We start from the raw sequence: 27,471 nt of genomic DNA, 5'->3' as shown, positions 1-27,471 counted from the left end.
TGCAGGGTGTGGGAGGGAAGGAGTCGGCCCCGTTACAGCAGGGTGGACCTCAAGCCAGGCTGTTGGGGGACGTGAACTGGCAGAGATGGGAAGGAGGAGGGCCTGCGAGGCCAGCACTGGGCCTCACTGGGTTACAGGGAGCATCGCTTTGACCAGGAAACAGGTTGGACGCACGCCCTGTCAGGGTCAGGAGCTAATAGTGGCCCAGCAAGAAGGATGGCCTAGGGAACATGGTAGCTCCCTTCCCGGAACAAGTCAGGATGTCCAAATGCACAGTGTGGCAGAAGGGGCCCTGCAGGGCTTTGGCGAAGAGATCTGGAGAAATGCAGTGACAGTGAAGCATTTTGTTTCATGCGCTTGCTTTCCTGATGCCTGCTAAGGCGGCCTGTCTCTGCATATGGCGTGTGTCCATAACCCATCTCCTGTGGTTAAAGGAGAGCGTTTCAAAAATGTGCAGCTCTGCCTTTATGAGAATCAGTATAAATCAAGAGACGGAGTATGTTTACATAAAGTGACTTATTTTTAATGCTTGCAGGATTTGGGAAAAGAAGAGCAGTTTGATTCTTGTATCATATGAATAAATATTCTCTGTGGGTGGCAGGTCTGTGTGTTTATCTATCCATATGTATGTGTACATGTACGTGGAGGCGTGTGCACACTTTTACACACACACACACACACACCCTCCGTTGGGGAACGCCCTCCATATCAGTAATGTGGGCTGCTCTTTAGGAACAGAATTAATCAAATAAATATTGTTCTTTCCTGTTTAGGGAGGTTTGGCCTGCCATGTTCCTATTTTTATTTCTTTTGGCTTATTTACCACCCACATTCCTGAAAGAAAGCAGAAAGAACATTTTTAATTCCTGTGTGCTGGTTGGAGCCCATGTATACTTTGAACTGGGAGAATTCTTTTTTTAAAATTCTGTAGTCTGGCTGCCCCGTCTGCCTTACAAGAATTCAGACTTTGGGATGCTAGCAGGGCCCTGACTGTCGACCTCCTGTGAGTGGTTCCACCGGCCACGTCCCCGTTCCGTGGTCAGCACTGGCTCTGAGCAGACTCAAGCAGACTCAGCTCAAAGTACTTACAGGCATAAAGGGAGATCTTTTCAGCCAAAGCCTTGCAATACAGTGTAACTGGTTAGGAAGACGGGTTTTCAGGTTTCCACCTTGGCTATCCTCATGACTAGCAATGTGACTTTGACTAAGACACTTAATCTCAGTTCCCTCATCTATAAAATGAGGATAATACCACTAAGACTGCTCTAAGGACTGAATGAAATAAAGAAGACCCAGACAGCATCGAGCACAGCATCGGGCCTAGAAAAAGCGCAGGACACGGTAGATACTGCTGTTAGGAACACAATACGTTTGACTCACTGAGGCTTTTAACACTATTGCCCCATCTTGTTCCCTCCATCTTTTGTGGCCTGACATTCATTCATTCATTGATTCATTCATTGATTCATTCATTCATTCATTCAAGTTAGTTATTACATATGAAGCCTTGTTCCAAAAAGAATTTAAGGGGTCTGGTGTCAGTCTCCCCCTGGAGTTCTTTCTCCCAGTTCCCATTAAAGAGACATAACTACGTTAAGAAAAATAGTTTTAAGAAAATGTTTAGGCCCAGTACTTGATGCTTGCGCAACATACCTGCTCTTGATTCCCTGGTCATAAGCTGCCCTTCTGAACACAAGCTCCCTCCTACAGGACACTGGAGAGAAGCTGCATCCTCCTGCTGCAAAGGCCTTGAGGGTGAAACAAGTGCTTGGAGTAGGAGATCCTGGTCAGGGAGAGGCTGCCACGGAGATTCTCCAAGGTGGGCTCAAGGACTGTGGTCCTGAGACCTGGCAGCCTTCCTGTGCCCTGAGGGCTGCAGGAGCTCTGCCCCTCCCCCTCTGTGGTTTCCACTGTCAACAGTCCAGCTTTCCCACCGGGGAATGAGCAGCCGGGTAGCCGGGGTATTTTGCATTTGCTTGTTTGTTTTTCTTCTCTGTTGGTCCGGGGATTTCCCTTCGGCAAGCAGCCCGCTGTTTTTCCTGGGCTCCCCTTTGACACTGCCCTTCAGAGCAGAAACGTACTACATCCCTGTCTGAGGGAGAGCCAGCTGCCAGAGCACACTCTCAGCAACCAGCTTTAGAGCCACTGAGATCCTTTCTCACTTTCCCTTCCCTGTGCCCTGGTCCCTTTCTCTGAATCACTCTGTCTCCCACTGAGGCAGTGTGTAACCTTCACAGACCCATGAGCAGAGCACGAAAGACTCAACGGGAGTGTTCTGGGCAGGAGAAGGGCATGGAGCTCTCCCCGCAGAAGAAACAAGTGCGCAAAGATACAGAAAGAGCCAGAAGCAAGGTGTGTGCAGGGCAAGAGAGAAGGAGGAGATAGATCTGAGATACATGGAGTCTCTTTAACTTGCTGGGACTTTATCTGGTGGTTGATGGAGAGGAGTGGACGGACGTTTTATGCCCCAGAGTATTTTCCACAGCACCTTTCCAGCCATCACAGTTGATGATACCGGCAGGGAGTAGTGTGTTCGGCACACTGGAATCACACGGCATTGTGATATCGCAGCAGTTCTGAGCCCGGCAAACTGGATGGTTCCGGGACAGCAGCCGAGGTTGACGCTTACAATCTGACGCCTTAGTACAATACCACTTCCTCTTCTGAATTCGCAGCCTTCAGGGCCACACCAGCCCATTCCTGGAATTCTTCCTCAGGGCCTCAGGGTTTTGGGACTTACATTCCTGGTTCCTCCAGGAACAAGTCCCAAAGGGACTTGCCTTTGCTACCAGTGGGTTAGAGCTGGAGATAAGGAATTAACAAATTATCTGCTTGACCTGGTAGCTGCATGACCTGAGGGAAATGGGTGTTGGCAGGAGTTGGGGACCCTAGAGGGGCAGGGGAATTACTGTGGTTCTGGGGCAATCCTGGCGCAGACACCACCAACACAGTTGTTTGGAACGGAGGAGGGAAAGGGACAAGACTCTCAGAGAAATAAAATTTTCGAGACGGTGAACATTTTCAAACCACCCACTTTTTAGGGGAAGAAAAAATAGTCAATAACAAAAGAAACCAATGGATAATATGGATACAACTTGGAGGTTTTCAAGTCTCTTAAAAAATGGCATTTGCAGGATGAAAGCCATGGCAGAAAGCTTTCTTTTTGACCCGGCCAACACCCGCCGAAGGCCCAGCCTCCCTGTTGGGAAGGAAGTTCTTCCCGATCTGTTCCCCATACCCTCACCCTCTAGCCCAGCCAGAGATGCTGTCCCCATACTTCATGCTGCTTCTAACCAGGTTCCCAAGTCTCTCTTGGAGGAGACGGGGGCTGATGAGAGGCCTGGAGTGTCCATGTTCCAACCCAGGGCGTGTCACTGGGCGGGGAGGGAGGGCTTGCTGCTGGGCGTTGGGGGGGAGTGGGCAGGGAGCACCACACCTGCTGGCGTCAGCCTGGTGGGCTCACCGTTCCTTGGTGTTCTTTCAGCAACCCACACCTTAACATACTGTCTTTTAAAGGTGTGAACGAAGCTCCGGTACTGGAAAAGGCAAGTGCGCCCTTGTGTGTGCTTGTATGTGCACAAGTGTGTGTGTGTGTGTGTGTGGTATATGCGCACACGTGCTGCAGCGCTTTTAGCTGGGAGGCAGTTTACTGTCCTCTTAGGGCCAACTCTAACACTAAGTTGTGTATTTCAACTACCCCATTTGAAGTCATTGGGTTTTTAATAGTGGCCGGGGCTGGGGGCGGGGGGGGCGTTGTTTCCATAAAGATCGTTTCCAGAAAGTTTTTATTTTTTATTTTTTTAAAGATTTTATTTATTTATTTGACACACAGAGAGCACAAGCAGGCAAAGAGGCAGGCAGGGGGTGGGGGTGGGGGGGGGGAAGCAGACTCCCCGCTGAGCAGAGAGCACGATGGGGGCTCGATCCGGGGCTCGATCCCAGGACCCTGGGATCATGTCACGAGCCGAAGGCAGAGGCTTTAATGCACTGAGCCACCGAGGCGCCCCTCTAGGAAGTTTTTAGCCCAGTGTTCTCTCCTGACCACACTCTGGAGCTTCAACACCCACCTTCCTCTCTGTGCTCCCCTTCTTCCTCAGTTTTGTTTCCAATATTTCTTCCTCCTCCTCCTTGTTTCTCAGAATTAGCAGAGTTGGGGAATTTAAAACAATAGACTTCAGGAGAACCGTGGTTCTACACCTCTCCTCCTAATACATGTTAAAAAGCTAGAAAAACAAAAGGCCTCACTGCTTTTCTTTCTCACCCCCGTGGAGTGATGGGAACAGTATGTTTTTAGTTTGTTGGCTTATTTTTGTTCTTGAGTCCACCCGGGTGCAAATCCTGATTCTCCCGCCTGTGAACATGGGCAAGTGTGTCAGTTCTCCTTTTCCTCATCCATGTAGTAGAAAAGCAGTGCCTACTTCACAGAGTTTTGAAAAGAAGTCCACAAACTAAACGTAAGTGCCTCTGCCATAGTAAGTATCCAAGGCGTTTTTCCCTCCACCACTCATTTTATTGGGTCTGTAGACCTAATCATTGTTTTTTCTTTATTGGATTTTAGTTTAATTAAATATTTTTCCAGCACCTGGTATGTGTCTGGGCTAGTGCACCAGGGTCCAAACAGACCCGAGATGGGGATCATCTCTTCAGTGGCAGCCCTGTGCTGGAGCCCGGGAAGAAATAAACTGTCGGAGAACAATGGTGAAGGGTAGGACGGCCACTCTGGGAAACCAGAAGTACAACACCAAAGACCTCCCTGGGGTCAGGGTGAGGAGGAATGTAGGGGAAGGTGTCCCTCAAGAGGACCACACTGCCCAAGAGCCATGAAGGATGTTGGAGTTGGGAGAAAGGTGTTCTGGGGAAAGAGGAATGAATAAAGCACATACACGAGAGATCCCTGGATGCCATGGATTCAACAGGAGAGAAGGAGAGCTGGGGAGTGACAAGGCAGCAGAGAGATTGAGGGTCCAGGTCAAGAGGAGCATTGATCGCTAGAATTGGGACTTAGTTTGAAAACTTTGCAGAGCTGCTGAAGGAGTATCGTTGAGCCAGTAGCGCAGGATGGGTTTTACCCCATGTGCATCACACTGAGCCAACTCCCAGACACCTTTGCTTACACAAATGCCTCTCTCAGATCAATGTCAAGTGTCCAGAGCCCACAGGCCAGGGGGGCGAGCTCTGCCACGAATTATTTTACCCCCTCAGGTGGCTAAGCACCACTCTCGTGATCTGGGTTTTGAGTCTCTGAAGTAAAGGTCTTAGACTAGACAATACCCAAGTGTCCTCCTGGCGGCAGCTGTGGTCGGTGATTCTATGATCATGCCACCATCTTTTTGGAGCTTGTTTTCTGGTTTCTAATGTTAAGTTAGTAAAATTGCTGTGCAGCATGATGACTGACACCTAGTGTTCATCAATGTTTTCCCTTTATTTTATGTGCAAAGTAGATCACTAAAATGTATGATGGGTTGTGCAGTAAGCTAAGAGTCAGTTGGACTTTGGTAGCCATGGCTGGGTTAGAAATTACTTGTGGGACCTAAAGTAAGTCATTTTACTTCTCTTTGTGACCACCTTCTCCCTGCCCTCCACTACCAGTTCTAACAATGGGTAAACTGACAGATAAGACTAAGTTTAGACTTTCAGAGTACATTACGTTTGTCCTACAGATATCAAACACTTAATGTAATAGCTAAGAAATATCTGTATTTCAGTTTGAAAATGTTTAGAACAGAAGAGCTTGAATATCTTATGTAGACATGCCGATTTCATCCACCACCCCCTTTCCACACAAAAGTAGCCAAAAGTCATTTTAACTTTATTTTTAAAACTAAGATTTCAATTTGGAGGTTTGGTCTACTTCTATTTTTTTTTTTAATTACTGGAGCTTATTTTCTTAGGAAAAAAAATTACATATGTATTAAAAATATCTCAAAATCCGGGCGCCTGGGTGGCTCAGTGGGTTAAAGCCTCTGCCTTCGGCTCAGGTCATGATCCCAGGGTCCTGGGATGGAGCCCCGCATTGGGCTCTCTGCTTGGCAGGGAGCCTGCTTCCTCCTCTCTCTCTGCCTGCCTCTCTGCCTACTTGTAATCTCTGACTGTCAAATAAATAAATAAAATCTTTAAAAAACAAAAAACAAATGGGGGACATCCACTCACTAAAAAAAAAAGAAAAATCTCAAAATCCAAGAGGATTTGCTAAAGGCAGGTGTCAGGAAGAGAAAACATACATCATTTCATTCACCCAGAGATAAACTCATCCCAGTGGACTCATATTTTGTTTCTATTTTTTCCCAAAATAATTATATCAAACTGTATATACTGTTCAATGACTTGACCAAAATATTTCCATCACATCCTAATATATAACAACGTTGTAAGGGTCTTCTCGGATTCAGGCAAAAACTTAATGATGAATTCCAGTGCTGGTAGAAAGTGATACGGTGTGTGTGCGCAATGGGAAAAACTGAGCAGCTTGCTAATGAATCCTTTCTGGGAGCTGACAGTTGGATCTTGAAGGATGTCAGTATTTGCCAGGCACAGAAGAGCAGAAAGCATTTCCCAGATAGAAGGAACAGCTAGAAAAACTATTAGAAACCTTAAGAGACTGTGTCCTGTGGAAAACAGGGGAGCAGTCCAGTTTGCAGCAGTGGGGGGGGGGGTAGTTTGCGAGTGGGTGGGGTTCAACAGGAGGTGAGCAGAGGGCACCAGTCTCTGTTGTGAACAGCTTTGTTTGCCAGGCCCTGGAGTAAGGAATTTGTTCTGTTGACAGTGGGGAACCGGGGACTTTACAAAATCAATTACTTCCTTACTTTAAAGCAAATAATACTGGGTGAGCCAAACAAAACCCAGCTTTTCCTTCTTACTCCTTTCCTTATTAAGGACGGATTTTTTTTTTTTTTTTTTTTTAATGCAGGTGCTTAAAAACATCTTCCTAGACAAGCTAAATACAGTCCCTATGAACCTGTCTCAGAAAATTCTCATCATCTCTGGAGAAGCTTTTTGAGCATTTCTGGCATTCTTCAGTGGTCTGCCTTAATACACGTTACACTTCGATCACTCCAACAACTGCAAACTCATTCTTTAAGAACAGCCTGGGTAGATGTTGTTTAGGCCACTCTCCGGGATAAGAAGGAATGTGTTTGGTTCTGCTAGGTGCCTTCGGGAGGGCTTTGATGATGACGAAAGCTTTGGAAGACAATATTGGCCAGCTTTTTGGTTTGGAGTTTTTCCCACAAGCGCCAGATATTTCTTACCCAGCTCATTTGCACCACCCAGTGGGAACGTGCTAGAATACAGCTTTGAAGAGTGGGTCTAGCTGTCCTCACACGGAAGGATCTGGGAATTCCTGGTCTGCTCTTCCAGCCATTCTTTCCCTGTAAGAATGTTAGGAGACATTCCAGTAGACAGTTTTTCTCCTTCATTTGGAGGCGAGAAAGCATTTGCAGTGAGGAAAGCACCAGTCCTGGCTTCTCACAGACTTAAGTCAGTGGCTTTCATTAAGTCCCATGTCCTCTATCAAAGTGCTCCCTTGTGTATGTGTGTCTGTGTGTGTGTGTCTGTGTCTGCTTAACTCTTCCATATTTCTAGTGGCATAACTGTTTCAGTATTTACTCAGTGCACCCGTAATTCCAAGTGGCATCCATCTGGGTAATGAAAACATATCTTCATCATTTTGAAAATCTGGGAATAACTGCAACCATTTATAATGAATATATGTCAATTAATGTACATCAGTACCATCTGAGTGTATCTTCTCAAGAATGTCTCAGAGGCTTTCAACCACAGATCACTTGGTGTAAGTGGAAAGAGCTGGCCTTTGTCTTTGGTTAGACCTGAGTTTAAGTCCCACCCCCGCCCCTCTCTGTGTGACTTTGAGAAGATACTCTCTGTCTCCGAGCCTGTTTCAATGAGCACAACCAGTCTTGTTTCACAGTGTTCGTGTAAGAGTTATGGGAATGGGATCTCTGCAGAGCTCTGAGGGACACTGGGACCAAGGGAGAGCTGTGCTTTGTTGGATGGAAGTGAATGTTACTGGTCAGGCTCTGCAGCTTCCCTGTTTGACTCGAGCAGGTCCCTTCAGCTCTGCAGCCTGGATGCCTCTGCTGTCCAACGGAGTCATAGTTCCTTCTCTGAGAGTTTTACAGAGGTGATGACGTAACACCTCCCCTTGCCCCCACCAAGCGCCTGGCACCTCAGAGGTGCCTCACAGATGCTAGTTCCTTTCTTTCCCAGAGTAGTAACCCATTACAAATCAGGACAGAATTAGTTATGAAGCCAAATCGTGTTCAGCCCGTGATCTCTCCCTGGCCACCGGTCTCTCTCACTGACTCAAATACTCACGCACATGTGCACATGTGCGCTCCCACTTTATTTTCCCCATCTTTGTCGTCAAAGCTTAACCAAAAGCAGGAGGACTTTTGGAAGCTTATCAAAGGGACAGCAAATTCATTTTAAGATTGTCCACGTTCCTTTCCAGTCCTCACACCAGGAGCATGGGTCTGTGTTTGGGCATGTGTGTTTACCTGTCTCTCCAACGCACACCTCGCTCCTGGCCTGGCTCCTCTGCTCCAGCCACAGCAACACCAGACCACGGAGGGCTCTGCCTTGGCCACTCTCCCCCCCCGCCCCTCCCGGGTATCTAGTCCTTTTCTCCCCACCTCACATCATCTGACTCCTTCTTTAAATTTTGGGGTCCATCTAAATGGATATATCATCAGGGAGGTCTTCAGAAGCCCCTTCTTGCCGTGGCATGAAGTGATTGTTGCCGTGTATGTGTTTCTGAGGGGAAAGAATGAATGTGCATCAAGTCTGGACGTATCTTAATACTTTTAACCTTCCCGGTCACCTTCTTGGGTAGTTTCACTGTTCCATTTCACAGATGAGGAGACTGAGGGCCCATTCATTGCTTCATTAAACAAACATCTATTAAATATCAGTTGCCAAATACTGGGAATAGAACAGACACGCCCCTTCCTTTGTGGGTCATACAGGATCTAAAATGGAATGACCGGGAAGCAGGAATGAAAGAAATAATGGGCTATTCCAGGTGTGAAGAATGGTGCTATGAAAGGCAAGAAAGAGGGATATGCCCTATCTCAGAGCCTAGGGAGGGGATCCCTAAAGAAAAGGCAAGTCTGCTAAGACCCGAAGACTCAGGGCAGTCATATGGGTAGGTAAAGACGGCAGAAGTGGGTTCTAACAGTGGCTGAAACTTGGAGCTACCATGCCTCGTGGTCTCCCTTCCTCCAGATACTTGCATTTGTGTCTTGTCTTTTAGTGTGCCTTCTAGTGATCCACATTTCTTTCTCTCTGACGGACTGTAGCTCCTTGCAGACAGCAACCTCCTCTCCCAGGCACCTGGCACATAGTACAAGTCATGAGAAGGAAATGGTCATTTCGTGTTCCAGTATATGTATTTGTATGTGATTGCCTGTGTTTAATAATATTACAAGGATGGAAAAGTGCCTAGAATATGCCATGTATATTCTGTCATTTCTTTAACCCACACATTGGTCTGGTTTTCTGATAGAGTCTCTAAGCACCTGGGTACTCCTGTTCTCCAACTCCTTGTGCTCCCATGTTTTCTCTTCCATGGGCTGGGGTGATCCAGGGTGAGCATGGGAGAGAGGGGGCAGCTGCATTGGCTCTGCGGGAGGTGGCACTTGCAAGCAGCTCATTCATCTACATAAAATCATGTTAAGCGTGTCCCCCCGGGCGCTGCCTGGCACAGGGCTCCTTCCCAGCCTGCCCCCCAACTGTTCTTGGAGCTGAAAACAGAGTGGCCGTCCTGTGCCGGGCACTGTTTTGGGGCAGGGGAGACAAGACGAGTGCACATGTGGTGAGCCCATGAGGATTCCTTTTCTTGACACACGGTAACTCACTGTCTAGTAGGGCCCGCAGACATGCCCACGGTCCGTGTGCGCGCGTGCGCACACCCCCCCCACACACACACATAAACCAGCTCACTGTAAGCAAGACTCCAGGCTGGCCCCGGTGGAAGAAGCGGTGAACTCCACAGTGTGGGGGGCAGGAACAGCGGAGGGCCTTCCAGGCATCCTGAAAGTCCTCTTGCCTGAGCTGGGGAAATGAATGGCAGTCACACAAGTTCAGGAGGGCAGAGAGGGGAGGAGCATGCCACCGGCAAGAGTCTCACCTCTGCAGCGGTCCAGAGATAGAGAAAAGATGGCACATTTGCGGTCTGCAGATCCTCACAGGAGCCAAGCAGGTGATGGAGATGAGGGAAAGGCCAGGTGGGAGCGGGTCGGCTGCGCTGGTGTATTCATGCGCATTCAGAAAAGTCCTCCCTCCCATTTCCTTTGTCTTATACCCACTTATGCTATCCTTTATGTTTTTTTTTTTTAAGATTTTATTTATGTATTTGACAGAGAGATCACAAGTAGGCAGAGAGGCAGGCAGAGAGAGAGAGGAGGAAGCAGACTCCCTAGCAAGCAGAAAGCTGATACGGGGCTCCATCCCAGGACCCGGGAACTACGACCTGAGCCGAAGGCAGAGGCTTAACCCACTGAGCCACCCAGTGGGAAAAGAGAAACTATTCTCTTCTGTAAGAAAAACAGCAGTCTAAATCCAATGATCGCATCCATCAATAAGTGATACTTGGCTCCTGTTGGGGAGACAGCTGGGAGTCGTGGGGACTGGGACCAACTGGAGAGCACGTCTCTATCTGAAGAGGACAGCCGTTCTTCAACTCCAGCTGTCCAGTGGCTCCAAATCTTGGGATTTGGGGGGGAGGGGGAGTGAATAACCTGGAGTTTCGGCAAGTTAGCCAAATGTTTTGGTTTGTTGTTATTTTTAACATTGCTTGATCAGGACAAAAACCCCAAACCCAAACTTGCAGACCAAATGGAACTCATGTCCATGCTGAGCCTTGTCCATGGGCCGTGCTGGCAAGTCCTTGTTCAAAGGCTCCTGAGGTTGTGAGGGTATTTTTAGAATCCTTCAGCAAGGCCTTGCTTATTGTTACTCCTAACCATCCCTCTCTCACTGCTTTCCAGAAAGAGATGACGAGCAGAATGTGTCACTAACGCCCCGGCCTTGCCTTCGGAAGACAGAGGAAAGCTCTTTCCTCCAGGAGTCCCAAGCAGGGAGCCGTCCCTGGCTGAAATGGCACGCCTACTTCCAGGAGCCCGAGAGGTGAAGATGAGCCATGATTCCTGAGAGACGATCCCCACTCACCCCGTGTGCTCTTAACCCTCTGAGTGCTGCTAGCCACGACCGGTGGACCTGTCCAACCACAGCGTGCAAGAAGGACTGTCCCTTGCCCCTTCTGGCTCTCAGTTGCCCCCAGAAAGCCTCTGCACTTAACAGGCACGTCGCAGCTCTGCTGGGACCTGCCGCCTAAGCTTTACTGGAATTCAGGTTTTGAGACTGAGACACTTACTTGTACTTTCCCACTCTGTCTTGTCAGCTGGCCGACTTTTCTGTAACATGGTTTCTAAGTACCGGGGGGATTTTGGAACTCTGGATGAGCAGCGAATTTTTCTATAACAAACCTTCCTTTCCAAAGCTCCTGCCCTGATCTGATTCAGTGGTTTACCTTTGCACAGGACCCCGAGCCAGGAGCGATCTGAAACCCACCCCACAGCCTCAAAACAGTTTCCCACTCCATGACCCCAATCAAACCTTAACGACAGCGGGGAAACCGGTCGCTAGCAGAAAGCTGACGCATTACCAGTTAACTCTGAACAGAATGTGCTTTTTACAACCACACCATTCCTTGTCTTTTCTAGTCAAGGTATTTCCTTCCTGTTTCCCAGAAGAGAGGAAGAAAAGGAAGTTGTAAATGACCAGGAACGATCCGCAGAAGCCCTGAGCCAGACAGATTCGTGCAGCGTTTGTTCTTGACCAAAGGGGAGGGAGTTGTGGCTGTCTCCACAAAATATGAAAATTTGAGTGAAAAGAAAAAAAACAAAACAGAAGTGCAATTGCTTATTTGGTGCGCTTAACTCAGACAGCTGGTTCATTGGCTCGTAGCCTCCCCAGCTGGCCCTCTGAGCACCTACATCCAGGTCCAGCCTGTGTTTTCTTTCCTTTCCGCTACACGTCCCCCACTCTCCCTCGGCTGGATTGTGTTGGGTCACAAAATTAATTTCTGCCTGTAGGATTGTGCCACCGTTGCCAAGGGAACAGTGGCCCTGGAGCTAACTTCCTTCTTCCATTCCTTCCCAGTTTTCCCATTCCAGTCAACAGAAGAGCACAGTCTGTGCCACATCCTGCCTTTTGAAACCCAAGTGAGTCTTCGCTGAAGAAACGTGGCCTTCTCTGCTTCATTCGCAAACCTGGTGGAGGTCCCGAGAGCCTGTCACGAGGGGGTCATGATACTCCCAGGGATCCTTCGAATTTGACAAAACAGCAGTTGGTGGAGGGAAGTAGATAAGAATGTATTCGTGTACTTTAATGTAATACCGATTAAAACATCCCTAAACAACTCCGATTTCGCTTCATTATATGTCACGTGTTAAAGCTGTTCGTGGCTGCCACAGGAGCCTAGAAAGTGTGAAATCTTTCCTTGTCCAAAGAAAGGGCTGACTGTCGGGGCACCGTGGCACCCTGCCCTGACCCAGCAAAGCGACCTTCGCTTCCCGCCTTGTCCAAGTCGTCTCACGGAATCCAAGTGCTGCTACCTCTTTCCATCTTGTGCTCTGGTCAACATCCAACATACCCTCTCCCCTGTTTTGGCTTCCTAAGTAACTCTGAGAGAATAAGATAAACTAGGATTCTTCTCAGCCTCATTTTTGGCTGAAAAAACGCCTGACCGTCCTAAGGATCCAGAGAACAAAGAAACAAGACGCCCTCTTCCCCAGCCTATGCAACACGCAGTCAGTACTGCGTGGGGAAGTGGAACGGAGGGACAGAGAGATGACAGGGTGGAGCCCATGCCCTAGGAGGAACTCCGAAGTTCTGCCGCCATGGAAAACCACAGGGTTTTTGCATTAAAAAGTTGACCATGTTCCTGCGTTTCAGTGATGTCTGATCAAGCAGGTTGCTGGACTCTGAAGACATTCGTTATTAATTCATTTTAAGGTTCTTTTCTATTGACTGTTTGTGCATATGAAATTGCCATTCAATTTAAAAGACCAAATATTTTTAAGCTTCTTGGCACCATTTCCTCCCGGTTATATTTCTAATTGCATTCATCAGCTCTTCTAGGATGAGTTCTGGCAAACCACTCTTATTTTTTAATTAGAGTATTCCTAGTCCTGCAGAACTTTGTTTGGCAAATTCTAAAGAGAATCATTACAGGTAATTTTCATCTCTTTGACCTGATGACATCCTAAGTACATCTCATTGCAAAGGGGGAAGCTGAGCCCCTGGCAGTGGCCTGGTCCCCTTCGGCTTTCTGGGTCTGAGCCTGACCTGCTTCCTCCTCCTCACCTGAGGAGCTCTCCCTCATTTCCCACTACTTTTTTTTTTTAGCTGGGTAACACATGGATTCACTTTTTTTTTTTTTAAAGACATTTCAAAGTGGAAATTTCAAAAAGATTACAATGAACGTCCATGTCCCTTTCACGTCCATGCATCAATTGTTAACATTTTTAAAATTCTTGACTTTCTCCATATATTTTCTCTTTTTCTCTGTAACTATACATTCTGATTGCTGAACCATTTCAAAGTATGTTGCAGACATCATAAAACTTTAAAATACTTTGTCATTTGCCCCCAAAATGTTTATAGCTTTTTAATTGTTGTTGTTTATCCAGGATCCAGTTAGGAATCACACGTGGCATTTGTTGTCATTCTTTTTAGTTAATGGGTTAGAGTTCTTTTGTTAGGTATGTATGGGTGTGGTGTGGTGGTGCTGGGTGGTGATGCTGTGCGTGTGTGCGTGTGTGCATGCGTGCGTGCGCGCGTGTGTGTGTGTATGATACTGGCATTATTAAGGATTTCAGGCTGGTTTTCTGTAGAATGTTCCACAATCTGGATTTTTTTTTTCCTGGTGGTTTCCTCTTTATTAGACTCAGTTAAACATATTTTTTAAGGAAAAATACTACATGAGTGATATGTTCTTCCTACTGCATTTGTCGGGAAGTATATAATGTCTGTCATCTCTTTTCATGATATGAAGCTTAGCCACTGAGTTCAGGTGTTGTCGACCTGACCCATTCATCATAAAGGTAAAAAATTCATTAGGAAGCTCTTAAATTCAGCACGCACGCATTTTATAGAGGTTGAGGCTATGCAAATGTGCATTCTTTTCTTAATATTCTCAGAGAGGCCCAGGTTCTCCAAAAGATCATAATCATTGCAGTTAAATGATACAGCAATGATAGAGGATTCATAACTTCCCACTTAACAGAGGAAAGGGGAAGGGAGAAGTACTGGCTAAGGAGAATTTGTATGGGCCCGGTAGCCAGAGTTGAATATAATTTTTTTTTCTCCCATTCTCAGTGATTTCCAGTTCAGACCCATGGTTTATTTTAGAGAGTGTGTATTCTCATTGAAGGTGATTGCTCAAGGGTACAAAAATTGTGTTTTTTGCCGGGGGGTTTGACGCAGGGAGGCATCTTAGATAAAACGGGGGTGTGGCCCTTCAAAGGGCCATAGTAGGTATAAAGTGTCTATGTGTATTAAAATTTCATGAGGATGATTAAGAATTTCCTAAAAGGTTCCTTAGGAGGATGATAATGAAAAACAAAACCAGGTACGTTTGAGAAATACTGATTTAGAGTCAGATTCTGCTGCTTCGGTGTTAATTCTCTCTTCCTGGGGTGTTTCCTCATTTCTGACGTCTAGGATGAGTGGAGGCAACTTCTGGAGATTTCTTAATCCATTCCTTCTACCCTCCCAAACTGTATCAGTAACATTCCTGGTGAAAACCTCCCTCTCCTCTCCTCGGCCTCAGGCATAGACATCCCACAACATCCTTCGGTGTATCCCACAGAACACTTCACAGCACCTGTAATCCTTCCATTTAACCTGAGCCAGATCTTTGGGTTTCAGCACACCTTTCCTAGGCTCTCACATTAAGAAAGATCCAAGGATTACCTAGGATATGAAGCATAATAAATGAGAGCCTTATTTGCATATCCATTAAGTATTTGAAGACTGTTAGCAAATGGGGAATCATTACAGGTAATTTTCATCAGCCTCCTTTCCCTTCTGCTCTCCAAGGGCAGAATTTGGAAGCCTGTTGCTCAGTGGCTAACATCTCCACCTCCATTTGAACTAGACTTTCCATGTCTCTGTGGATTATGGTTGCAACCAACAGTGGTTGTACCACATGCTTTCTCCAAACTGTCATGTCTTTGCTAAGTCCCAACTTGTTTTTTAGACTTTTTATAAATTTTCTTTTCTATTAATCCACATTAAATCTATGTCTATATTATATTCAACCATTTTGGTTTATCTTCCTGAGTTGCCTTCATATCTACCATTAATAGGCCTCATCAGACTGCGCTCTTTTGTTTTAATCCCTTCTTGGCAAAGCATTAAGAGACTTGGATGGAGAGTGCCTCTCATCTTTTCATGGTGATGTAGGCCGAGTCGTTATCTGGTCCTTAATGGAAGCACATCATTCCCTGTGGTCACCGACTTTCCATCACTTCCACACCCCGTGGGTATCACACTGTGAGTCTAAGAAATATCATGGGACAAGTAGAGCCATGTCTTCCAGAAATGTGTACAAATGCAAAATCACAAGGGCTCAGATGTGTTACTTAGGTAATACCATCATCATTTGTGTTTGGATCATTTTGGTCCTTGAAAAAAATAGGTGATTCTCCTAGAATTAGCCAAACAAAGTGTTTTGGAAATAGACAGTTTCTTTCCTGCTTTAGAAAGTATGTCAACAACCAAAAACTTAGAACAGGTTGTTTCCCTCTGGGCAGTTATCAATTCTGGGTAGGAAATTTTTGATGAATAAATAAGGATTTTTGTAACTTTTAGAGGGGAGAGTCCATTTCTAATCTGACATTTAAGCTGTGTTACTAGCTGTTAGTGTTCTAATTTCAAGGTTTTTCTGTATCTTTTCTAATTGCATCAGAAAAAAGAATGTTTAGTATATTTTAGTTCCATTTGTGATTAAATTAAGGGTTTCACTCTAAGAACAAACTAACACAATTACGTCAATTAGAAAAGCAAGAGGAAATGAAAGGATATTTATGAAATCGATTCATGTGAGCTTGAGAATCCCAATGTCACAAATAAAAGACACATAACCATCACCTGTTCTTTTTTGTGTGTTGCTCAGTTAATTTCTGTCACAGGTGCGTTTTTCGTCTTGCAGTGGTCTCGGAACAGGTAAATGATAAGAAAATGGTTACTTCTACAAAAAGTAATTCAAAATGTGTTTGAGAACACACATGTGCATAGTTGTGGTCTAATAGAAGTTCCTTTATACTTTTCAGATTTTCCCAGGAAGAAACATTTTGCATATAGTTTAACTGTCCACAGAGGACTGTTGTGCCTCTTTTTTCTTGCAGTAGGATTCAGTATTAAATTTGATGGCAACCTCACATGTAAATACAATACATCCTGACTAGAGAAATCGTTCTTCAATCAGGTAAATAAACCTGAGTGTTAACCTCCGGTTTGCCACCGCCTTCCTTGCAAGACCCTGAGTATTCTATTTAATTGTTCTGTGCCTAGGATTTCTGAACTGCAACTGCTTCTAGATTTGTTCCTGTATGGCTTATAATTATTTTTGCAAAACATAAAAATATTAATATATCTGGAAGACAAATACATACATTCTATTTATATGTTATTAGTACATTTATTTATTTATTTATTTTTATTTATTTATTTGTCAGAGAGAGATTGAGCGAGCACAGGCAGACAGAGTGAAAGGCAGAGTCAGGGAGAAGCAAGCTCCCTGCGGAGCAAGGAGCCCGATGTGGGACTCGATCCCAGGACGCTGGGATCATGACCTGAGCCGAAGGCAGCTGCTTAACCAACTGAGCCACCCAGGAGTCCCGTGTTATTAGTACATTTATAGCCACTTTAGAGTAATTGTGATTCCAGTTATAGCCACTGTTGCTAATAGCAACAATCGAATACAGATAGAGTATTCTCTAAAAGCTATTTGTGATGAGGTGATTTCTAGACAGAGGGTGAGGAATGAGGCTTCTGGAACCCCAGCACAAATATAAAGTGTTCGCCTTCTCGGTTCCACTGTCTGAAATGTACATGGAGATGTGGCAGAGAGGCAGGCCACGGACCAAATGTGGCCTGCAGGCACGTTTGGTTAGACTAACACAGTTTGTTTTTCTTTTTTTAACTAGCTGCCAACATTTAAAAATTGAGAAATTTGAGGCTTAAAAGTCAGAATTTCTGGCTCCTCTTACAAATCAGAAGATCTGGCAACACCAGGCTTTTGTTCTCGTGGGGCAGGAATTAGCTAGACGTGGCTGACCCATGTAGATGGGGCATGGTCTCTCCAATTTACCGATGTCTTCCCCAGTCCCTGCGGTGTCCCAGACCCGTGACTGTCAGTGACCATTGTCCTCTCGGGCGGGTAGGTTTCCCAGGCTCCCATTCCGGTTGATCCTTACATATACTGACTACCTGCTATATTACTGTGTTCTTTCTAGTAACCTACATTGTATTCCTGATAATAAATATTCAACTGTTTTAGAGGGTAATAAATTCAGATCAGATATCTCCAATCCCTCCGCCCAATAACAGCAAAAATTGATATTTTGTGGACAATAAGCAGATCATTACATCTATTTAATCTTTCAATTATTTTAAATTCTTTAACTTCAACTCTGCTTCCAGGCAAGTTTCGTTGCTACGTTGACCAGAATTATAAAAATGTCACTGAAAAGCAGTGGTAGTGTCATTTATAACGATCATACCTTTTATCCAATTTTTCTATTTTTTCATTGTGACGTAGATTTCAGCAGAACACAGTGTGTTAATGGAAACTTCTCATTGTTTTTATGCAGCATTCCTCATCTGAGTTTTCATGAACAAAAAAACCAAGCACAAATTACGAGTACTTAATTAATTAAAAATGAAATGAGGAAATATAAATAAATGAACTTTGAGTTTATAATTATAATACTGCACACTAGATTAAGTCGAATATCTGCTCCAGGGGAAATCATATAGTCCAGTTGAGACATGACATCACATAGTATCAAATCAGCAAAGAGTAAGAGTCTAGGCATTTTCAAGAACTATGCAGAACACAACCCGGGAAAGGTATCAACAGAATAGTCGTTTATTAACTCCGAAACAATGTTACAAATAAGGTTTCTACAGTGATGTACACATCTTGATATTGCTAAAAAACTGCAGGAGGACTGATAACCAAAAGAGGCAGCAGCATTTAGAAAATTCATGAACTATGACTTACATACTTACCGAAAGGTTAATTATTTTCCTTAGGGTTTGTCTTATCAGAAGTATAATCATGTGAAGTACAACAGAGATTCTTGGCCCATAGGAGTCTGTGGTAATCTTGGTAAAGTTGTGGAGGCCTTTAAAAATGATCAAGTCAGGCGCCTGGGTGGCTCAGTAGGTTAAGCCGCTGCCTTCGGCTCAGGTCATGATCTCGGGGTCCTGGGATCGAGTCCCTCATCGGGTTCTCTGCTCAACAGGGAGCCTGCTTCCCTCTCTCTCTCTCTCTGCCTGCCTCTCTGCCTCCTTGTAATCTCTGCCTGTCAAATAAGTAAAATCTTTAAAAAAAAATAAAATTAAAAGGATCAAGTCTAGTAGAAGTTCCCACTGGCTGGAAGTGAGGAACGGGGCTGCCTACCCTGCCCAGTCTGTCTATGAGAACCTAGCCCCATCTCCGATGAAAACCCTACAATACTCCCTTTTGCACTGCGGTTAAAAGCTTCAGCTCCCCGTTTCTCCTTCCACTCCTGCACCCCAGGCCTCGCTGCTGGGCTAGCACATGCTGGGCATACTCACTCTCATGGCCTCTGTCCTGAGTGTTCCCCTGCCTGGATGCTCTTCCCCCATGTAGACTCACGGCCACTTCCTTCTCCCCTTCAAGTTCTAGCTGGACCATCACCTTCTCATTGAGGCGGCTGCTGATCGCACCTGCCCCCCAGGATCCCCAGGACTCATGAGTTCCCTTTCTCTGCTCAAATTTCCTTCCCCTATAGCATTTATATACATTATACATATACAATTTATAAATATATATACATCATATAATTTATATTTATTTATTAGGTTTTTTTATTGTTTCCTATTCATTCCCCACCCCACTAGAATATAAATTTCATATCCGGGATTTCTATCCCTGTCACCTAGAAGAGAGTGTCTAGCACACAGTAGTTGCTTAATAAACCTTTGATGAATGAATGAATAGATTTACATGGCAGATAAGGTCTGCTATCAAAGAGAAATAAATAAAAAGCAATATGTAATAATATTAATTTGATGATATGCTAGGAAGTATACATTTATTAACGTATACTTTAGATTACTATACTCTAAGCATTTTATATGGATAATCTCATTTAATGCCCATGACAACCCTGTGAGGTTGGCTTTCCATGTTTATCCCTACAGTCAAGGCTATCCAAGTAATTTGCCCAAAGTTATAAGCAAGGTGATGGAGCTAGGACTTAATGCCCCTCAGGTGTGCTTCAGGGCCCTCACTCAGCCACAGGAGACACCTGCACCCTCTAAGCATTGAGCTCTTCAGAATATTTCCTTCTCTATGGACACAGGCTCTGTGTGGTGGAGCAATTCAGCTTTCAGTCTCTTTTTGGTCATTTGTCAGTGTGATTGCATTAGTGCTTCTATGACCAGTCCCACTGAGATCGTAAAGTATTCCTATTCACAAGATGTGCAGCATTCACAGATACAGAATAGACCCTGAGTCTGACGTGATCCAGGACAACAAATCTAACAGGAGGACACCAAGAAGGTCAGAAAGGCTAGTCCACAAAATGTTGAGTGGTGTGAGGCTAAGACCAGAGGCCAGAAAGGGGTCTGTGAGTGGGCAGGAGACAGGAAGACCATCTAGGAATCACTTATAGTGGGAGCAAGGTGTTCCTGTGATCAATTAAAATGGTACCTAAGAAATTGCTAGGTCTGGCTCCCTGCTCTGAAGTGTGTGTGGGGGGGAGCATGATTTCACTCATCCTTAGGGGAAAACAAGCAGACTTTTAAGAATTAATGAGCACCCAAAGCATAGCTTTGACCATAAGAAGTTTGCAGATCTGAAAAAAAATTTAATTAAATATTCTTAAAATTAAATTTAAAAAATAGAAAGGACGTTTGCAGAACTATCACAGTTAATTTTTGCTGATTTTCTTTCTCGACTGAAGAAATTAACTGGCATTAATTCTTCAGCTCTAATGTAAAATATATGGTTATGTGAATAATTAGAAGTACGTAACTAAGAGGGTAGAGAGCACTATGTGGCTGTGAGATCTCTGAATGCATATATTCCATGTACTAATTTAGGAATGAGTAGGAATCACATTACATTTGAAAAGCAGCATCCATTCCATTCCACCTGACTCCTTTGAGGTCACCAGGAATTACACTGACCATCTCTAGTTCCTGGTTCCTGGGAGATCTTTAACATGTCAAGATGTAGTTCCATCCTGTGTTTTAAGGCTGAATGAAATAAATATGCTGTGAGGAAATGAATGACTTGTACCTTCCCATTCCTGAAACTTCATGGACATTGTCCATACAATGATTCAACTACAAAATATACAAGGGGGCAGCATGTCAAGAGAGGGGCAGGTGTTTTTTTTTTTTTTTTTAATTTCGTTTTTGTTTAAGTGGTAAATCATTAGATTCACCAACTATTGAACCATGGAAGTTAAAGAAAAGTAATTCAACGGTGAGCCCTGTTTCACACTTCTGGCCTTAGAACGAGATACCTGAGGTTGTGCAGGTAACCTAAGGTAGAGTTTTGTTTTTACCAATTGGCAGGGCATTCTCTGGGCTGTGAATTTGCCAGAACCCTGTGAGCCTACGGGTTTGAAATAAATACAAAGTGGCAAGTCCACAAAGTCCCTGAGTCATAAACCAGTTATTGCCATGTGGTCTCTTTGTATTCAGAAAAAAGATTGTGCTGCCCTGGGCTCATGAGATTTGATTGGAGTTGGCATTATCCCTCCTAAGGGACTGCAAAGAGACTCTGTGCTACTTGGATAGAGAAATGTGAGAGGAAAATTCTAAAGCCCCTCCCCCAAGGCCAAGACGAAGGGGAAAGAAATGTGATGGTTTTTACGTGAACCTCTTCTGGTCCTCATAGATGCCCGAGGTGCTGTGTTTGGAAAGAACTGGGAGCTGAGGAGATGGGTGTGCTGAGAGCTTTCAGGGGAATTAGGAAGGCATTTTGGGGGAAGAAGGACTGGGATTTAATCTACTTTGTGCCACGCACAGTTCTTGGACTTGATGTACAGCCTCCAACCCATTCTCCCAACCGTTCCTCAAGGGAACCATTGGTGACAACTGTTCCAGATGTGAGACGGAGGACGGCTGCGTGCAGGGCAGCAGGGATGAGCTCACACAGTCCTCACTCTCACTCAGTGTGAGGCATCGTGCCAACCGCTTGAGTTGGAATATCTGAATTAATACTCACTGTGAAATAGATACCATCATTGTTATTCTTATTTTATAGATGAGGAAACTGAGGTTGAGGAGTAAGCCTCTTATTCAAGGTCATGCAGTTGGCTGGTGGTGGAGCTGGGACTGGAACCCAGGCAGTTGGTCTCCAGAGCCCCTGCTGTTCATCTCTATGTTCATCTCTATGTATGAGGCCCCTCTAGTCCTCCTTTTAGATGGCTTATTTACTATCCTGGTGACAGAGCTGCTTTCGCCTCAAGGATCACACAATAATCAGACCTTGAAAAGCCCAGAGGACCCTTGGGAAACTGTGATGAGGAAGTGACACCAGGTGAGATGAATGTTTCTTTCACAGTGTGGAAAGTGTGAGTCTGGGGGCACGTGGGTGGCGTAGTTGGTGAAATGTCCGCCTTTGGCTCAGGTCATGATTCCCAGGTTCCAGAATTAAGCCCAACATCCATCTGGGGAAGAAGGGCTAACTGGCGGAGCTCAGTCTCCTGCAGCTGGACAAGATCAGTCAAGGGTACAGGAGAGCTCTTGCCTCTTTGATGCAAAGTTCACACCTGCCAATTGTCCCACAAGACAGTTTTGTTCCTGACCAGACTTCGTCTCCCAGGGAAAACTCAGTATATACTAAGAAGAGGGAAGTAAAGATTGTCTCCTCAAATCTGGCAATAGGAATACCCTAGAAAACATGAGTTCTGTCTGATTCAGTAGACATTTGCATCCCTACTATGGCTGAGTGCTCTTAGTAGGACCTCACCCAGCGTTGCAATCTACTCACAGATGCTGTCGTCAGATGGATTTCACAGGAGCAGGAGTGCGAAAGCCTCAGCTCCCTTGCTTTGGCTACGTGCATCTGTCTGGTTTTCCTCAACTCTTGGTTTAGGAGCCCTTTGAGAAGTATAATTTTTCCCCTTCTGTACGAACCATCACCATTCATTCTTATACCCGTCAAGTCAGGTAGTTCCTAAGATGTGTTTGCATGAGGGCCGGGTGGGAGACTCTGAGGGTTCAAAGAAGACACCTGATAATTATTAGAGTTCAGATACAACCGACACGTGAATACAGAATGGAGAAAGCAGCGATTACCAATGGAAGTCTTGCCAAAATAGTCTAGCTAACAGGAGAAAATTTTTTCAGAAAAAAAAAACTGGACCCTTTTTCCTACCATTCTTAAAAAGATTGTCCTAAAGGGAAGACCCTTTATTTTAATGAAATTATGGAGAAAAACAAAATAGCAAATAAACTCCAGAAGTTTAGAGGAAAGCTGTGCTCAGACTCTTCTTAGAAGGTGAGCATCAAAGCTCGAAATGTCCCTCTTGCTGCATGTCTGTTCTCTTTGACCCTTCATTTCTTCAGGCTCTCCTTGCTTGTGCCCATCACTCTACGGAAGTGAGGGGAGGCCTTTCCCTGTGTCTAGGATCTTCTCTCACCATTCACTTTTCACAAGCTGGAGCCGGAGTGCCCGTTCTAAATCCCAGACCCTATCATGCCCCCTTCCTCAGCTCCCCCCACAAGAATCCTTGAGAGGCAGTCCACTCCCAGCAGAACGGACTTCTGTCTTTGGCAAAGCCCAGGGCAGGCTTCTCACAGGTTAGAAAGATGGCCAATTGGGGCGCCGCTCAGTGGGTTAAAGCCTCTGCCTTCGGCTCGGGTCATGATCCCAGGGTCCTGGGATCGAGCCCCGTATCAGGCTCTGCTCTGCAGGGAGCCTGCTTCCTCCTCTCTCTCTGCCTGCCTCTCTGCCTACTTGTGATCTCTGTCTGTCAAATAAATAAATAAATAAATAAATATGGCCAATAATCCTCTCACACCTTAGATTTCCTTTTTTTTTTTTTTTTGGTGGGCCAAAAAAAAAAGTAATGAGCATATTTATGCTGTGATTTAGCAATGATACCATATATCATGACCCTTATTTCATAGAAGAAAAGACATTTCAACACAGAAAGAATAGAGAAAATAGATCTAAGAATAAACACCAGGCTGCTACATTTCCCTAAAGCATCTCAAGTTGGCCTTCAGAAGAGCACTAACGCACTGTTGGAAATAGCTCTGTGTTTTGTTCATTTGGTGGTGGTGCTGATGGTTTTCCCTGCGGAGTCCTGAAGGACTAGAGGCCCCTGATGCCCAGCCCTTCCATACCAGGTCACGCTCCATGTGCTCTGGCTTGCACCTGGAAGAGGACGTCCCTTGGAGGGCAGGCAGGACTCTGCTGTGACTTGAAGACAAAACGCCTGTGACCAACCCTGCAGATGAGAGCTAGCATCGGTATGTGTGTGCATACGTGTCCACATACTGTAGGCACAGACACTCGGGCACTTGATAGAGTCTCTGTGTTTGTGCACAGAGATGGCCTGAGGACGGTGACATGGCAGTGCAAGGAATACATTGAGTGCCCAGATCTTGAGATGTGAATACTAGTCTCTACTTAAAGGAACCAGGAGTTCTTGGAGAAATGGTTGGTTTCCAGGCGGGAGCAGAGAAAATCCAAGGTGAGTATGGGACCAAGAGCATCAAGAGCTGGGGAAATGTTCATAGGCTTTAAGGTAGAAAGTCCCCTTTTAGGAAATTATCTAAATGAAATATTCATAAATGCGGGGAGAAAATTGAGTCATAAATATGCTCATTACTTCATGGTTTACAATAAGGAAAATTGGAAGCAAGCCAAATAACAAACAGTAAGGCAAATGACCAAAACCAGTTATGAATATTCACTAAACTGATGCCCTAGGGATGGTAAGTTCACAAGGATGCTTATGTTATAATGTTCAGTTACAAATGCAACATCTAGATCCAGTAAGAGTACAAGTCCTAAGTGACATCTGGATCTTCACTGCAGCCTTCTAGAAGAGAAGCCCTTCGGATCTAGCTCATGTATCAAGGTTTACACCATTTAGCCCTACATTTACCAGCCCCCCCCCCCCACATCATCATCTTTAGTCGGCCTCCATACCTGCCCTAATTTACTGAAGGCTTTGGCACCCCTTTCCCCTGTGCCTCTCGTTCCTCTCATACAGATCTTCTCTGTCCACGCAGATAATGCATCCAACAGCTTGGGTGCTTGGTTTACTTGATGTCCCAATGCCAATGCTCTTCCCCTCTAATCTAATTTAGCAATCTAAAACCATGTCCTTGGACCTCATTACCATACTGTCCTGTTCCAGCTTTGAAATGTTAAACACGGGTACCCTGGTGGCTCAGTCACTTAAGCGTCTGAATCTTGATTTCAGCTCAGGTCATGATCGCGGGGTGTTGAGATTGAGCCCCGAGTTGGGTTCTGTGCTGAACATGGAGCCTCTCTTCATCTCCCCACCATCCATCCCTGATCGCTCGCTTTCTCGCTCACTGTCTCTCTCAAAAAAAAGTTTAACTTCCAGACCCCACTGTAAATCTGTTCTTCCACTTTTTTTCTTAGCAACCTCAACATTCAATGTTCTGGTGGTTCTATTCTAATGCATCCAATCTGTTTTCCCAGATGATTGGACAGCCATTAATTAGCAATCTCCTTATGACTTAGGTTAAGTGGAAGTTTTAAAACAGAGGAGGGGAGTTTAGTCATCGACATAGAAGGAGACCCCTTGGCTAGTCTTGTCCCTAGAACACAGTTAGATAACAATCAAATCATTCCGAAAACCTAAGAAATCGACCTGAAGATTGACAGATCAAATTCCACAACTTGAGGGAGAGAAGAGGTCACATCACAGAAAGCAGGAGGTGCAGAGATGTGGTTTGGGGGAAAAACAGATGGTGGGTGCTGTGGAGGGAAGGAAGCCCTTGTCCCAGAGAAAGGTGAGAGAGAGAGTGGAACACACAGGGGATCACACAAAGAAAATACTTCCCGGAGGCCAGGTGCTGGGAAAACAAGAGGGACTGATTTTCCTGAGTTTTTGCAATCAGCAGGGCTTGAAGCCTGGGGTTAGAAAGGTCCGTGGGCTCGGCTGAGATAGAGCCCTGAGGCTGCTGCCCATCCTGGAGTGAAGGTAGCCAAGCACCCCTGGGGCAGAAATAGCATGATCTGGGGATCACCTAAGGTGCATGGGAGAGACAGTTTGATCTTTTGGAGCACATCTGCAAGACGTGGCATGGGCAGAGTCCTGTCTCCTAGGATAAAGAAAGGCAGTGAACGCCATTTCCCTCTGCTACCCCTCAACATAGGTGCAGAGCCCCCTGAGGTAAAAAACACAGCACTCACACTGGCTGTCTAAGCTCCTTATACCAAGTTCTACCCCTCTGTGCTCTTCTGGGACTACTTTTCTGGGGCAAGTGTATCTCAGTCCCAGTGTAGCAGGCTCCTTCCCCAGAGGACCAGCAGAAAGCCCTGTACACCTCATTAACTGAACAGAGTTCTGCAAGGCTTCAGTTCTAGTGAAAGTAACATCAGGTCTCATTTAACAAGCAGACCATAGCACACCTAGTTAGAACTCCCCACACTCTGACCAAGGTCCAAACACTGCCCATAGCTGGCAAGGGAACCCTCTGCAGACACCTGGCCTGAAGGATAGGGCAGCCAAACACAGCAGCAGAGTGTACACAGCGCACATCTGAGAAGTGCAAAGCCTTGGACACTATATGACCTTTTCTTCAGAAAGCCATTACTATCAGGAGCAGAAAACATAGCAGGCTTTTCTAGCACACAGAAGTCAGAGACTTAGAAAAAAATGCCAAGATGGAGGAATTTATCCCAAATGAAAGAACAAGATAAGGTCATGGCCAGAGATCTAATCAAAACCAATGTAAATAATATGACTGATGGAGAATTTAGAGCAACAATTATAAGGATACTCTCTGGGCTTAGGAAAAGAATGCAAGAATTCAGGGAGGCCCTTATCACAGAGATAAAAGAGTTAAGAAACAATCAGTCAGAAATGTGAATCAGTCAGAAATGAAAAATGCAATAACAAAGATTTGAAACAGACTTGATGCAATGAATACAAGGATGGAAGGAGCAGGTGAACAAATTAGTGACCTAGAGGGGCACCTGGGTGGCTCAGTTGTTAAGCATCTGCCTTCGGCTCAGGTCATGATTCCAGTGTCCTGGGATCAGAACCCGGAATCAGGCTCTCTGCTCGGCAGGGAGCCTGCTTTCTCCTCTCTCTCTCTGCCTGCCTCTCTGCCTACTTGTCTGTCAAATAAATAAAATCTTAAAAAAAAAAAAATTAGTGACCTAGAAGACAAAACAGTAGAAAATAATGAAGCTGAACAAAAGAAAGAAGAGTTATACAATACGAGAATAGACTTAGGGAACTCCATGACTCCATTAAAGGTAATAATATTTGTATCATGGGAGTCTCAGAAGAAGAAGGAGGGGGCATAAAATTTATTTGAGGAAATAATAACTAAAAATTTCCCAAATCTGGGGAAGGAAACAGACATCCAGATCCAGGAGGCACAGAGAACCCCCATCAAAATCGACAAAAGCAGGCCAATATCAAGACATATTGTAATTAAATTTGCAAAATATAGTGATAAAGAAAAAAAAAATCCTGAAAACAGCAAGACAAAAGAAGTCCCTAACTTATAAGGGAAAGCCCATAAGGCTGGTTACAGCTCATCAACAGAATCTCTGCAAGCCAGAAGAGAATGGCATGATATATTCAATATGCTGAATAGCAAAAATCTGCAGCCAAGAATACTCTATCCAGCAAGATTATTATTCAAAATGGAAGGAGAGACAGTTTTCCAGACAAACAAAAACTAAAGGAGTTCACTAAACCAACCCTGCAAGAAATATTAAAGGGACTCTTTCTTTTTTTTTTTTTTACCCCAGGAAATATTTATTGTACAAAATTTACATTTGTTGTATATAGTGAAAAGCGTAGCAAAACAACATTTTGTTAGCCCATTTCCTTTGAGATTTCTGTGAAAAGTAAATATTTTTTCCTAATATAGTCTCAGATAATATAACTTTTGATATAGTTGTTTAACAGTTGTGTTGGTAACAAGCATCTTGGGACATAAGTATAA

At 44.9% G+C, this 27,471-nt stretch overlaps 1 protein-coding gene across 1 annotated transcript in view; it reads left to right on the top strand.

Moving 5' to 3' along the window:
* Positions 1–16,175, top strand: part of MOB3B (MOB kinase activator 3B) — a 198,079-nt gene extending 181,904 nt beyond the window's left edge. The window contains exon 4 of the mRNA XM_045079681.1: positions 11,007–16,175. Coding sequence (XP_044935616.1) covers positions 11,007–11,036 — 30 coding nt within the window. The 3' untranslated portion in view covers positions 11,037–16,175. The remainder of the gene's footprint in view (positions 1–11,006) is intronic.
* The last annotated feature ends 11,296 nt before the right edge of the window (positions 16,176–27,471 follow it).

This window comes from Mustela putorius, unplaced genomic scaffold, assembly GCF_011764305.1.
Source record: "Mustela putorius furo isolate JIRA1106 unplaced genomic scaffold, ASM1176430v1.1 tig00000421_pilon_pilon_pilon, whole genome shotgun sequence".
NCBI classification, from domain to species: domain Eukaryota; kingdom Metazoa; phylum Chordata; class Mammalia; order Carnivora; family Mustelidae; genus Mustela; species Mustela putorius.
This window is presented reverse-complemented; position numbering and strand designations above follow the sequence as displayed.